Genomic DNA, 15327 nt, shown 5'->3' with positions numbered 1-15327 from the left:
GAAAAGGAAGAGGCAAAGCAAAACTTCAGAAAAGTTAGACATGCTTGACTGAAGTATGACTTAACTTTCAGGAAAACTGTTAAAGACAAGTTCTAGTCTTACTGCCTTCAGTAACTAGGTGTGAGCATTCACAGATCACTTTACAAAATATGGGTCTCTACTTTCTCTTCAGCAAAATTAAGGAAATGGACTAGTAGTTTTCGTACAAGATATCAGAGACTCTAAATTTTCAAAAAACGTCCTGAATAGCATAAAGCATGATTAAAATATTGAATCATATTATAAGGTTGTGCATTACTGAGATTTAGGGAACAGTATCCTCTATTATAACCACCAGTGTGGTACAAAGGAAGGCTAAATTCTTTTAATATTCATGAATGTTAAAACAATGACATCTAGTCTTAGATATATGATCACAGTAGCAAAAGTTATGTATGCATAGTCTCAAGCATCTGAGAAAGAAAAATGCCTTTGAATTGCTTTAGTATTTTCAAAAATGTAAAACACACACACACACACACACACACACACACACACAAAACACACAAACAAACAAACAAAAAAAAAACCCACCCAAATGGTTAATTAAGTACACAAGGAGATTCAAACTCACCAGCAGAGAAATTCATATTAAAATGACAAATTCATTTATGTAAACTTAAAACTCCCAAAAAACTTAAATATTTACTATAGTCTGAATATTTGTGTCCCTATAAAATTCATGTGTTGAAATCCTAAACCCCAAAGGTGATATAGTGAATGGGACCTTGATTAGATCATGAGGTGGTTGAGTCCCCAAGAATAGGATTAGTACTCTTTCAAAAAAGATCCCAGAGAGCTCCGTAGCCCTTATCCATGTGAGGATACAATGACACATCTATGATCAGAAGAGGGCCCTCACCGGACCACACTGGCATCCTGATCGTGGACTTCCAGCCTCCAGAATTGTAAGCAATAAATGTGTGCTGTTTATAAACCACACAATCAATGGTATTTTAACAGCCTAAATGGACTAAGACAATATTTGACAAGAAGTATCCACACCCCAAGATACTATACATATTAAACACATTAGCATGGAACCCAGGGATAAAGGAATACATGCCAGGTGAAATGGAAGTGTGACTCAGAAATGGCAGAGGAATCAAATTAATCAAAACAGATACCTTACATGCACAGATGAGAAGAGATGCCATAAACTGTGGTATATAAATAACTAAGTTCTCTATACTTGAGGTCCAACTAAATAAGAAATAAAAACACATCTGCACATACAAACCTAATATCATAAACCCATGAACAAATTTTCATATGTTTTATTTGTGAAGGAATGCTCAGGGCCCTCCCTCATAAACCATCTACTCTTCCAGGCAAAAACTCTGAGTTATTTGTGTTTTTATAAGTTTAAGCAAAAGCAGGAAATTAGAACTGAAGAACAAATAAAATGCTATTTACAACCTGGTAACCTAGTAACATCAATATACAACAGCTGCCAGAAACAAGACACAATTTAAAAGCATACATATGATCCAAAAGCCAAGTTCAGGGATGTTGATGCTATCACAGCAAGAAGCTGAATACACCTCAATGAACTTCTGAGAAAGGGCTAAATTATGCTCGACATTTTAACAGTATCAGTAAAATACCTCTACAAGTATTTTTTTTTAATGTGAGAACTAAATTCTTATTAACATGTGCATTTAAGCCCAATGAGGTTTATCCCCTTCCTGAAAGTCCATCCAGTTTTAGTGTAACCAAAATTTATTGTATTTATAACACATCTGGATGGTTAAATGTATTTTTCAATTCCATCTGGTTACTTCCCATCCTGTAAACACATCCATAGAGAGCAACATCAATTCAAATGCTTTCCTGAAAAAATATCAAGCTAAAAATTACAATGCTATATGGCTTTTTAATTGGGGTTTAATAACCTCTTCTGCAGAGAAGACAGAATGATGTTCTTAATGGCTTTTACAACAACAAAAATTCTTTTTGACTGCAGCAGATGGTAATTCATACCTGTAATTTTTTTGCATATCGGTTGAACATAAATGTCACACATTCATTGATGGCACCTGTTCTTTGAAGAAAGAGTAGTCCTTTGGGAGTGGCAGCAAAATTTAGTAAATCATCTAACAAATTCTCTTCCCAAGCCATACTGAAACAGGTAAAAGAAAGGTATACATTTCATTATTACACTCAAAACTGAAAAGAAAATAATTTCAGCTTAATACTGCTAATAAACTTACAGAGTACGTACTGATGGCCAAGTATGCAGTTTAAAAAAGTAAGATAAATAAAAAGTATGGTTTCCATGAGAGTGAGTTATTTTATATTTTCTATGCCAATAATTTTCTTCCACTTTAATCAAATGTTAACTACAGGTGTCAGCATTTTTATTACATCTAGTTTCTCTCATCTTCACTTTAATTTCATTCTCTTCTCCTACCATAATTCTGCTGGGCCTGAATCCCCAAGTCCCAACTCTACCTTATTTCCATACTTTCTTTTCATTACAGAGTATCTGTCTTTCAACTTTATAAGGCATATCAGCAACAGTACCTTTATTTTCATAGGTTTTTAATTTTACTTTTAGAGAATGATGTTTTTTTCCTCAAACTCTTTTAAAAGGAAGGACAGTAACATTCTCCAGAGAAAAATTCTGCAACATTCAGAAGACACAGTTAATAGGAGAGTCAGAGCAAGAAATGCGGAAATGTAGGAGGGGATATGAGCACTTCATTTGGAAGTACCAAAAGGAGAAAATGGACTACCTACTTGATAGTCCTAGTCATCTGGAAAGAAACTTTGCATATAAAAATAGGCAAAAAACCAATATCTACATGTATAGTGAAATTTTGAGTACGGAGATGAATGCCATTTTCCCCCAAGGAAGAATCAGAAGTCTTTTTTGAAAAGGATTGTAAAGAAATTTGAAATTTAAAATTGAATGATTAGTTCATGTTTTGACATCTATCCCTCTATACCAGTAACACAAAGCAATGGCCAAAGATATAACCATGTTTAAATAACAAATTCCACCATGGACAGAGAACAGAAATACAAAGAAATAGAACTCTACTTTTAAGGTAAATGTAGGCAACAGAAACCAAATTTATTGTTCCAGTAGGATATAAAGGACTAACGGAATTACCTCCGAGACACAAGACTAGTGCTAGACTCACTGCTTAAGACCTAAGACTGGATAAGACTAATAAAAATAATATATATTTAACTGGATTAAAACAAAATTTATATACTTAAAAAATACTACATACATAGTTTGGCTATTGTGGACATTGCTGCTATAAACATTCGGGTGCATGTGCCCTTTGGATCACTAAATTTGTATCTTTAGGGTAAATACCCAGGAGAGCAATTGCAGGGTCATAGGGAAGTTCTATTTTTAATTTCTTGAGGAATCTCCACACTGTTCTCCAAAGAGGCTGCACCAACTTGCATTCCCACCAACACTGTGGGAGGGTCCCCCTTTCTCCATATCCCCTCCAACACATGTTGTTTCCTGTCTTGCTAGTTTTGGCCATTCTAACTGGTATAAGGTGATATCTCAATGTAGTTTTAATTTGAATCTCCCTGATGGCTAGGGATGATGAACATTTTTTCATGTGTCTGATAGCCATCTGTATGTCTTTATTGGAGAAGTCTCTGTTCCTATCTTCTGCCCATTTTTTTTTAAAGATTTTATTTATTTATTTAACAGAGAATGAGAGAGAGGAGATCACAAGTAGGTAGAGAGGCAGGCAGAGAGGGAGGGAGGCAGGCTCTCCTCTGAGCAGAGAGCCTGATGTGGGGCTTGATCCCAGGACCGCGAGACCATGACCTGAGCTGAAGGCAGAGGTTTTAACCCACTGAGCCACTCAGGCGCCCCCTTCTGCCCATTTTTTGATATGATTGTCTGTTTTATGTGTGTTGAGTTTGAGGAGTTCTTTATAGATCCTGGATATCAACCTTTTGTCTGTACTGTCATTTGCAAATATCTTCTCCCATTCCGTGGGTTGCCTCTTTGTTTTGTTGACTGTTTCCTTTGCTGTGCAGAAGCTTTTGATTTTGATGAAGTCCCAAAAGTTCATCTTTGCCTTTGTTTCCTTTGCCTTTGGAGACATATCTTAAAAGAAATTGCTGTGGCTGATATCGAAGAGATCACTGCCTATGCTCTCCTCTAGGACTCTGATGGAGTCCTGTCTCACATTGAGGTCTTTTATCCATTTTGAGTTTATCTTTGTGTATGGTGTAAGAGAATGGTCGAGTTTCATTCTTCTACATATAACTGCCCAGTTTTCCCAGCACCATTTATTGAAGAGACTGTCTTTTTTCCACTGTATATTTTTTCCTGTTTTGTTGAAGATTATTTGCCCATAGAGTTGAGGGTCCATATTTTATCTTTTTCTTGGTTTCATTTTTCTTCTTTCCTTTTTCAACCAACATCTTACCAATTCCTTTTTTTAAATCTTTTTAATTTTTCATTGTTATAGTCATATTTTATTTCTTTACTATATTTAACCTTATTTTTTGTATATACATAAGTTTTTCTTGCTTTAAGGATCTGGGATATAGTTTCCTCTAACAGACAAAAATATACCTTAAATCTAGTGTATGGATTTGTTCAAGTTTCCCAGCTGATCACATTCTCTCTTATTTTTAAATTGTTTTTGTTCCTTTTTCAACCAACTTATTTTATCAATTCCTTTTCTAAAATCTTTTTTAATTTCCATCCTTATAGCAATATTCCATCCCTTCATCATATCTCCCCTTATTTTTTGTATATACAGATGTTTTTCTTTCTTTAAACTTTTGGGAGGCATTTTTTTCTAACAGAGTAACATATGCCCAAAATTTAGTATGTGGCTCCATTCTATTCCCCAGTATGATCATATTCTTTTTTTTTTCTTTTCCTTTCTTTTTGCCCCGATTTTGGGTCTCTTGTTTAGTGTGTATTTTTATGGAGCTGTTGTTACCCTTTTAGCATTTTATTCTCTCATTTATCTATTCTTCTTTGGACAAAGTGACAAAATGAAAAAGCTCACCTCAAAAAAAAAAAAAAAAATAGAATAAGAGGCAGGACCAACTGGCAGGGACCTAATCAATAAGGATATTAATAAGATGTAGGAACTAGAGTTCATAATGACAATTATAAAGATAATAGTTGGGCTTGAAAAAAGCATAAAAGATACTAAAGAATCCCCTTTTGAAGATATAAACGAACTAAAATCTAACCAAGTTGAAATTAAAAAGGCTATTAACAACATGCAATAAAAAATGGAGGCCCTAACTGCTAGGATAAATGAGGCAGAAGGGAGAATTAGGGATACAGAACAACAAATGATGGAGAGTAGAAGCTGAGATAAAAGAGAAGTGGATCATGAGGGGAGATTCAAGAGATAAGTGACACCATAAGACAAAACAGTATTGGAATATTTGGGATCCAAGAAGAAGAAAAAAAAGAGAGAGGGGGCAGAAGGAATACTAGAGCAAATTATAGTGGAAAACTTCCCTAATTTGGGGAAGGAAGCAGACATCAAAACCCAAGAGGCACAGAGAACCCCTCTCAAAATCAATAAAAATAGATCAACACCCCGTCATATAATAGTAAAATTTAAAAGTCTCAGAGACAAAGAGAAAATCCTAAAAGCCCCTCAGGACAAGAAGTCTGCAACCTACGATGGTAGAAACATTAGATTCACAGCAGTCCACAGACACCTGGTAGGCCAGAAAGAACCGGCATGATATATTCAGGGCACTAAATGAGAAAAATATGCATTCAAGAATACTATATCCAGCTAGGCTGATTATAGTAGGAGAGAAAAAAAGAGAACAAAAATGGAGAGAAAAAAAAAAGAACAAAAATGGGGAGAGAAAAAAATCTTCCAAGACCAAAAAAAAAAAAAAAACACCTAAAAGATTTGCGAACACCAAGTCAGCCTTATACAGCCCTATAGGAAATACTGAAAGGGGTCCTTTAAACAAAGAGAGAGCCCAAAAGTAACACAGATCATAAAGGAACAGAGATAATATACACTAACACTAACGGTCACCTTACAGGGAATACAAGAGCACTAAATTCATATATTTCAATAGTTACCCTGAATGTAAATGGGATAAATGTCCCAATCAAAAGACACAGGGTATCAGATTGGATTAAAAAACAAGACCCATCAATACACTATCTGCAAGAGACTCATTTTAGATCCAAAGACACCTCAGGATTGAAAGTGAGGGGGTCGTAAACCATTTACCACACTAATGGACATCAAAAGAAAGATGGGGTAGCAATCCTTATATCAGACACATTAGATTTTAAACCAAAACTATAGTAAGAGATGAGGAAGAACACTATTATCATATTTAAGGAGTCTATCCAAAAAGAAGATCTTACAATTTTAAATATCTATGCCCCTAACATGGGAGTAGCCAATTATATAAGCCAGTTAATAACAAAATCAAAGAAACATATCAACAATAATAAAATAATACTAGGGGAATTTAACACCCCCTTCAATGAAATAGAGACAGATCATCTGAGCAAAAGATCAACAAGGAAATAAGGCTTTAAATGACACATTGGATCAAATGGAAGTCACATATATATTCAGAACATTCCATCTCAAAGCTACACAATACACATCCTTTGCTAGTGTACATGGACAATTCTCCAGAATAGATCACATCCTGGGTCACAAATCAGGTCTCAACTGGTACCAAAACATTGGGATCATTTCCTGAACATTTTTGGACCACAATGCTTTCAAACTAGAACATAAACACAAGAGGAAAATTGGAAAGAATTCAAATAAATGGAGGACAAAGAGCATCCTACTAAAGAATGAATGGGTGAACCAGGAAATTAAAGAAGAATTTTTAAAAATTCACGAAAACAAATGAAAATGCAAACACAACTGTCCAAAGTCTTTGGGATGCAGCAAAGGCAATCCTAAGAGGAAAATATATAGCAATACAAGCCTGTCTCAAGAAAAAAGAAAGGTCTCAATTACGCAACCTAAGTCTGCACCTAAAGAAGCTGGAGAAAGAACAACAAATAAAGCCTAACCCCAGCAGGACAAGAGAAATAATAAAGATTACGGCAGATACCAATGAAATGGAAACCAAAAGAACAGTAGAACAGATCAACAAAAGTAGGAACTGGTTCTTTGACAGAATTAATAAGACTGATAAACCTATGGCCAGACTTATCAAAAAGAAAAAGACCCAAATTGTCAAAATCATGAATGAAAGAGGAAAGATCACAACCAACACTAAAGAAATACAAACAATAATAAAAACATATTATGAGCAACTATATGCCAGAATATTCGACAATATGGAAGAAATGGATGCATTCCTAAAGACATACAAACTACCAAAACTGAATCAGGAAGAAATAGAAAACCTGAACAAACCCAAAACCAGTAAGGAAATTGAAGCAGTCTTTAAAAATCTCCCAAGAAACAAGAGCTCAGGGCCAGATGGCTTCCCAGGGGAATTCTAACAAACATTTAAAGAAGAATTAATATCTATTTTCTCTTGAAACTGTTCCAAAAAAAAAACAGAAATGGAAGGAAAACTTCCAAACTCATTTTATGAGGCCTACATGACTTTGATCCCAAAACCAGACAAAGACCCCATCAAAAAGGAGAATTACAGATCAATATCCCTGATGAACACAGATGCAAAAATTCTCACCAAAATACTAGCTAATAGGATCCAACAGTACATTAAAAGGATTACTCACCACAACCAAATGGGATTTATTCCTGGGCTGCAAGGATGGTTCAACATCCACAAATCAATCAATGTTATACAATATACTAATAAAAGAAAGGACAAGAACCATATGATACCCTCAATAGATGCTGAGAAAACATTTGACGAATTATAGCACTCTTGATGAAAGAGTGTAGGGATAGTGGGTATGTACCTTAATATCACAAAAGCCATCTATGAAAAAACCTAAGCTAATATCACTCTCAATGGGGAAAAACAGAGATTTTCCCCTAAGGTCAGGAACACGGTGGGAATGTCCACTTTCACCACTGCTATTCAACATAGTACTAGAAATCCTAGCCTCAGCAATCACACAACAAAAAGAAACAAAAGGCATCCAAATCAGCAAAGAAGAAGTCAAACTCTCCCTCTTTGTAGATGATATAATACTTTACATGGAAAATCCAAGACTCCACTCCAAAACACTAGAACTCATACAGGAATTCAGGAATTCAGTAAAGTATTATATAAAATTATGTAAATATAAAATCAATGCAAAGAAATCAGTTGTATTTCTATACAACAACAAAACAAAAAAAAGAGAAATTAAGGAGTAGATTTCATTTACAACTGCACCCAAAACTGTAATATACCTAGGAATAAATCTAACCAAAGAGGCAAAGAATCTGTAGTCAGAAAACTATAGAATAATCATGAAAGAAATTGAGGAAGACACAAAGAAACGGGAAAATGTTCCATGTTCATGGATTGGAAGAATAAATATTGTGACAATGTCCATGCTACCTAGAGCAATCTACATGTTTAATGCAATTCCTACCAAAATACCATCAACTTTTTTCAAGGAAATGGAACAAATAATCTTAAAATTTAAATAGAACCAGAAAAGACCCCAAATATCCAGAAGAATGTTGAAAAAGAAAACCAAAGCTGGCAGCATCACATTTCTAGACTTCAAGTTCTATTACAAAGCTGTCACCATCAAAACAGTATGGTACTGGCACAAAAACAGACACACAGATCAATGAAACAGACTAGAGAGCCCAGAAATGGACCATCAAATCTATGGTAAACCAAACTTCAACAAAGCAGTAAAGAATGTCCAATGGAAAAAAGACAGTCTCTTCAACAAATGATGTTGCAGAAATTGGGACAGCCACACGCAGAAGAATGAAACTGGACCACTTCCTTATACCACGCAAAAAACAGAATCAAAGTGAACGAAAGACCTGAACATGAGACAGGGATTCATCAAAATCCTTGAGGAGAACACAGGCAACAACCTCTTTGACCTCAGCTCCAACAACTTTTTCCTAGACACATCGCTAAAGACAAGGGAAGCAAGGGCAAAAATGAACAACTGGGACTTCATCAAGATAAAAAGCTTTTGCACAGAAAAGGAAACAATCAACAAAACCAAAAGACAACTGACAGAATGGGAGAAGACATTAGCAAATGACATATCAGACAAAGGACTAGTATCCAAAGTATCCAAATCTATAAGGAACTTATCAAACTCAACAGCCAAAGAACAAATAATCCAATCAAGAAATGGGAAGAGGACATGAACAGACATTTCTTCAAAGAAGACATCCAAATGACCAAATGACACATGAAAAAGTGCTCAACATCTCTTGGCATCAAGGAAATACAAATCAAGACCTCAATGAGATACCACCAGTCAGAATGGCTAAAATTAACAAGTCAGGAAACGACAGGTGTGATAAGGATGCAGAGAAAGGGGAAGAGAAAGGGAATCCTCCTACACTGTCGGTGGGAATGCAAGCTAGTGTGCCCACTCTGGAAAACAATATGGAGGTTTCTCAAAAAGTTGAAAATAGAACTACCCTATAACCCAGTAATTGCACTATTGGGCATTTACCCAAAGATACAAAGGTAGTGATATGAAGTGGCACATGCACCCCAATGTTTATAGCAACAATGTCTACAATAGCCAATCTATGGAAAGAGCCTAGATGTCCATCAACAGATGAATGAATAAAGAAGATGTGATATATATATATCACACATATACATACACACACATATACATACAGTGGAATATTATGTAGCCATCAAAAACTGAAATCTTGCCATTTGCGACGATATGGATGGAACAAGAGGGTATTATGCTAAGTGAAATAAGTCAATCTGAGAAAGACAATTATCAGATGATCTCACTGATATGAGGAATTTGAGAAAAAAGAGGATCACAGGGAAAGGGAGGGGAAAATGAAACAAGATGAAACCAGAGAGGGAGGCAAACCATTAGAGACTCTTAATCTCCGGAAACAAACTGAGGGTTGCTGGAGTGGAGGAGGGCAGGAGGGATGGGGTGGCTGGGTGATGAACACTGGGGAGGGCATGTGCTATGGTGAGCACTGTGAATTATATAAAATTGATGAATCACAGGCCTATACCCTTGAAACAAGTAATATATGTTAATTAAAATAAAATAAAATAGTATTACATATAATGAAATGCTTCTGCATGTATAACACAGGCTCTAAAAGTGGGGCTTTGGCAAGCCATAAGCCTAGGGCAACAGGAAGCCACAGACAGAGCCTCATTTCTAGAAATGAACACATGATCAATTTATTTTTTAGTTCTTTAGTTCTATCTGTGATATTTACATCATCACTGACAGGAGCCTCAAAATTCCAACACAATATTTATTTAAAATATGACTATAAAAAGAAAAAAAAACATTAAACTGCACAGGAAGAAATGAACAGAAAAACTTAAGTAGGGAGAAACAGTAAGGGAAGAGGAGAAAAGTAGGGAAGGAAACAAACAAAAAAAGATTCTCTTAATTCCACTACTAGGTATTTACCCAAAAAAATACAAAAACACTAATTTAAAAAGATATATACCCTATGTTTATAGCAGCATTATTTACAATAGCTAAACATAGAAGCAGTTAAAGTGTCTATCATTAGATGAAAGAAGAAGAGTGGTATGTATGTAAGTGTGCATGTGTGTGGTCTGTGTGTATATATATATGTGTGCACACACACACATAATGGAATAGTACTTAGCCATAAAAGAGAATGAAATCATGCTATTTTCAATAACATGGATGGAGCTACAAAGTACAATGCTAAGTGAAATATGACAGCTGGAAAAAGACAAATACCATGTAATTTTGCTCATATGTGGAATTTAAGAAACAAAACAAATGAAAAAGGACAAACCAAAAAGCAGACTCTTAACTCTAGAGAACAAACAGATGGTTACCAGAGGGGAGGTGATGGGTGAAATAGCTGAAGGGATTTAAGAGTACACTTACCATGATGAGTACTGAGTAATGTATGGAACTGGTAAATCACTATATTGAATACCTTAAACTAATATAACACTCACTATATGTTAATTAAACTGGAATTTTTTTTTAAAGGAAAAGAAACATATTAGGAATCTGCTATGTACTGGCATTAGGATACTCTAGTTAACTAACACAGATGGTTTTACACTCAAGTTTAACCAAATTATGAAGGAACAAATAATGTCTATGTCATACTGACTTCTCAATTAACACAAAAGAACAGGAGACATTCAACTCTATGAGCTAACGGAACTCTGATGATAAAAATGAAATTAATAGTTCTGACTCTATATAGTATCAAAAACTCTATAAAATATTTTATTTCTAAGACTTTAATATCATATTTTGAGAGATCCTCCCTTTCCCCCAGAATCAAGTTTCTACACGAAACACATTCCCCAGTTTAACACTGCTTGACCCTCCTAATCATTAACTCCTCGCCTAGAAGGGACTCAGGAGATTTGTGGAATAACCTCAGAATGCCTAGCTAAGCAATGACTCTCTCTCAGTCTACTTGTTTGTGATCCAGCTACCTGGAGGAAACACACATTCTCCTCTGTTCTACTATGTAGTTAAGTTTGATCTTTGTAAGCTCTGCTTTAGAGGGAAGCCTACAGCTGTCCACGGCCAATATGACAGAAGGGTAATCTAACTCTTGAGATTTTAGGAACCCTCTGTTATTCAGTGTTTTGATTTGTTTGACTTCTTTATCATTATTACTCAGTTCACAACTTAGGAGGGAAGAAGTGGCATATAATTTATTAGCTCCTTCACATTTTAACTTCAGAATCTAAAAATATCACTGAGAGTAAAATGTATTAACTACATTAATCATGTTCCCTCTTCTAGCCTATTGACCATACTATTTCTTCCATCTGAAATAATGTTCAGTATTTAGTCAATTAACATCTATTCTCTTTAACTTCTATGGAAAGTGAGTTCTTATGGAAAGATTTCCCCACAACTTCTTATGGAAAGATTCCCCCACAAGGTGCCTCCCAATGGATCCCACATGGCCCCACAATATAAATTTAGCATACTATATTGCCATGTTGTATTTATTTATTCTACAGGACACAGTAAGCTCTTAAGGCATACAGGTATCCCCAAGAAATGAAAGCACTTGGTCCAATAGATAGTGGAATGAATTAGAAAATGAATGCATAAATGAAATGAAAATGACAAATCATAGAAGATTTCAAAGAAAGCAGATCTGGGGTGCCCAGGTGGCTTAGTCAGTTAAGCAGGGGCCTTAGCCTCAGATCATAGTCTCAAGTCTTGTCATGGAGCCCACATCAGGCTCCCTGCTTAGTGGGGAGTCTGCTTCTCCCTCTGCCACACCCACCACCCATCCCCATTCCTCTGTTCTATCTCTCTCTTAAATACATAAATAAAATCTTTTTAAAAAAAGAAAAGAAAAGAAAACATCTAACAATTACCTCAAAAATTGCAGAAATGTTCTCCTCTCCTCTCTCCGACAAAGATACGAAATGGCAATGGTTTTAATTTTGTGACAACTATCAGTAAAAATTTTAGCTGATTTTTACAGAAGAATTAACTATTTGTTAAACCATTATTCTGTTAAGTAAATGAAAAAGACTTTTTGTTTGACTTCTTTAAACTATATCTACCTGAAATGCTATTTTTTAATTTTTCTTAAGAATATCCCTTAAAGCAAGTATTAAGTAATGCTAGATATAAGGTACAAGTATGACATGATCTTTAAAGTTCCCCCACATGTAATTTTCCTTAATCCTATACATATACATTTTCCTTCCTGTATTTTTTTTTTTAGTTTTTATTTCAATCCAATTAATTAACATACAGTGTGATATTAGTTTCAGGTGCATTTTTGCTACACTATTCAATTACATTCTCATTTAAATTATTTCAGCAAATGTAGAAAAACAGGTAAGTTTAGTCAATTGTGCTTACATGTTTTGGGATTCCTGGTTTATCGAAGAAACAGAATCCAAACCCTTTACTGGAGTAGGAATTCTTTCTGATAGCAAACTTGTCTAAAATACAACAGATTACATTATTTTTTATTGACAGCATTATTCATAAGATCTCATGATACATTTTTACAGTTGATCCTTAATATAATTTAAATTACCTTCAAATTTTAAGTTATTTGGTTTTTAATTATATATCATCTAAAATTATTTTTAAATGAAGTATATAAATGTGGGAAAAAAGGCTTAGTACTGAAACATACTACTTTTGACTCTTGCTACATTATAATCTCCAGTATCCATAACAAAGCCCCAGCTGTACATCAAGATCGCTCAGAAATAGCTTCCGAAAAAGAATGTCAGTTTATACAAAGATAATTATCTAATGTTTCTCCTACCAAGAGAAAAGACTTTGAAGTGCCCAGTTTGGTCCTAGAACTTTGCCCTCACAGGAAATGAGGTGAAGTCATCCTGTACCAAATTAAAAAGCATTATGTTCCCTAGAGTACTGTGATGCTAAGAAAATCATATTTGCCCCAGTAAAAGATTAAAACTGCATTACAATAGTGACTATATTTGAAATAAAGATTTGCAGAGAGGAGAAAAAGATTGAAATTTCTTACCTTCTTCCATGCCTTTGCTATAGACTCATGCAAACAATAAGGAATTAACACCTGTAAGCCTTCACATGTACCATATATTTGACGACACACAGAAATAAAAGCTCCTTTAACCACAGGCAACATTTCCGATCCAGAAAAAATAGAAATATCTTCATCAAGAAGTTTTTTCGAAAATTGGGCAATTATATGAGCACCTGTAGGGCTAAAACACAACAGACTAAAAGTGATTCCAAGGTTATAAATCATAACCTCTTAAAGTGCTACCAAAAAGTCTAGCCATATCACAAACTTTGCATTTGCTTGGCTCCTCTTTAGTTCTCTAGCTGTTCTCTAACATGTCAACATTAGCGTTCCCACACATGTACAGATAACTGTCTAATAAGGAGAGCAGTTTCAGGAGACAAGAGGAAGGAATACACAGATTGAAAAAAGCAAAATTATACACTTAAAAAGCTACAGACATCATGGGCCCAGGGCCATATGTAACTTCACTTGATTGTAGTAAAAACATAATTCTGAGCTCCCATGTCATTAATAGGACATAGCTCCTTTATTTCAGAGGCTGGGACACTTTAACAGTAATAATAAGAAAATCATAGTAAATACTTAATATTCCAGGCATTGTTCTAAGTATTTTAGATGTATTAACTCATTTAATGCTTACACTAACCCTATGAAGTAAATATATTCTTCATTTTTTTAACAGGTAATATAGTTAAAGCTTACAGGAGTTCAATAACTTTAAAAATATCATATAGCTAATAAGAAGTGGAGCCTGGACTCAAATCCAGCGTATCTAGCTCCAAAGCAGCACACGTTACAGTCAGCTACGGATAGGACAGGATTCTGACTCTCCATGTACCTCCACCCATTTTCCATAGTTCCTACATTTTACCAATCTTGTTTTATCTATTCCCTGACCTTTGCCTCTACCCACCTCTACTGGAATATTATAGGTTAAATGTCAAATAGTGATTAAGGTTTCTATGTTATACGCTAATACCCCAACTAACAAAACTATAATTTTTAATATTATCTGATAATTCACCTATATCAAGATTCTCCTGATTAGGTACTCCTTATAACCAGATTTGTATAAATCAAAATTCAAACAAGTTTCACAGAGTACATTAAGTTACTGTGACCATTTAGGCCCCCTATTTTCTTTCATAACCATGCCATTAATTTGGAGAAGTGACATATTTTTCCTATCCATTCTTTATTTGCATAATTGCTTCACCATGCTGTCACTTAATGTGTTCCTTTACTTTTCCATATTTCCATAATTGATAATTATATCTAGAGGTTTAAAGTTCAATTTCTTTTTTCTTGGCCGAACAACTTCATAACTGGTTGCTACTGTGTACCTCCAACTGCATCACTTCATTAGATACAGATCTGGTTGTCCCATTTTTTTTTTCTTTTGGTTGTCCCATTTTTAATAGTACTAAAAAATCAACTGGTCAGATGGTATGAGCCTGAACTCTCCAGTGGGAAGTTCTCCCCACATCAAGCCTTTAACCTAATGGTTTTAGCACCAATTCATGATAACTTCCTAAATCAACTATTTCATTAGGAGTTACCAAATGATGATTTTTAATTTTTTCTATAAAGAACTTTATCCTCAGTAACTTAAGAGTTATATTAAATACAGTTTGTACAGGGGCACCTGCGTGGCATAGTC

At 34.8% G+C, this 15327-nt stretch overlaps 1 protein-coding gene across 2 annotated transcripts in view; it reads right to left on the bottom strand.

Annotated features, from left to right (window-relative positions):
* The window catches only part of TBC1D32 (TBC1 domain family member 32), a 248907-nt gene that overhangs the window by 162927 nt on the left and 70653 nt on the right, over positions 1-15327 (bottom strand). For both annotated transcript variants that reach the window (XM_082730010.1, XM_082730011.1), the window contains exons 17-19: positions 13644-13845; positions 13001-13083; positions 2023-2161 (exon numbers count right to left, since the gene is read on the bottom strand). In XM_082730010.1, coding sequence (XP_082586136.1) covers positions 2023-2161; positions 13001-13083; positions 13644-13845 — 424 coding nt within the window. The remainder of the gene's footprint in view (positions 1-2022; positions 2162-13000; positions 13084-13643; positions 13846-15327) is intronic.

This window comes from Mustela nivalis (assembly GCF_964662115.1).
Source record: "Mustela nivalis genome assembly, chromosome: 5".
Taxonomy (NCBI): domain Eukaryota; kingdom Metazoa; phylum Chordata; class Mammalia; order Carnivora; family Mustelidae; genus Mustela; species Mustela nivalis.
This window is presented reverse-complemented; position numbering and strand designations above follow the sequence as displayed.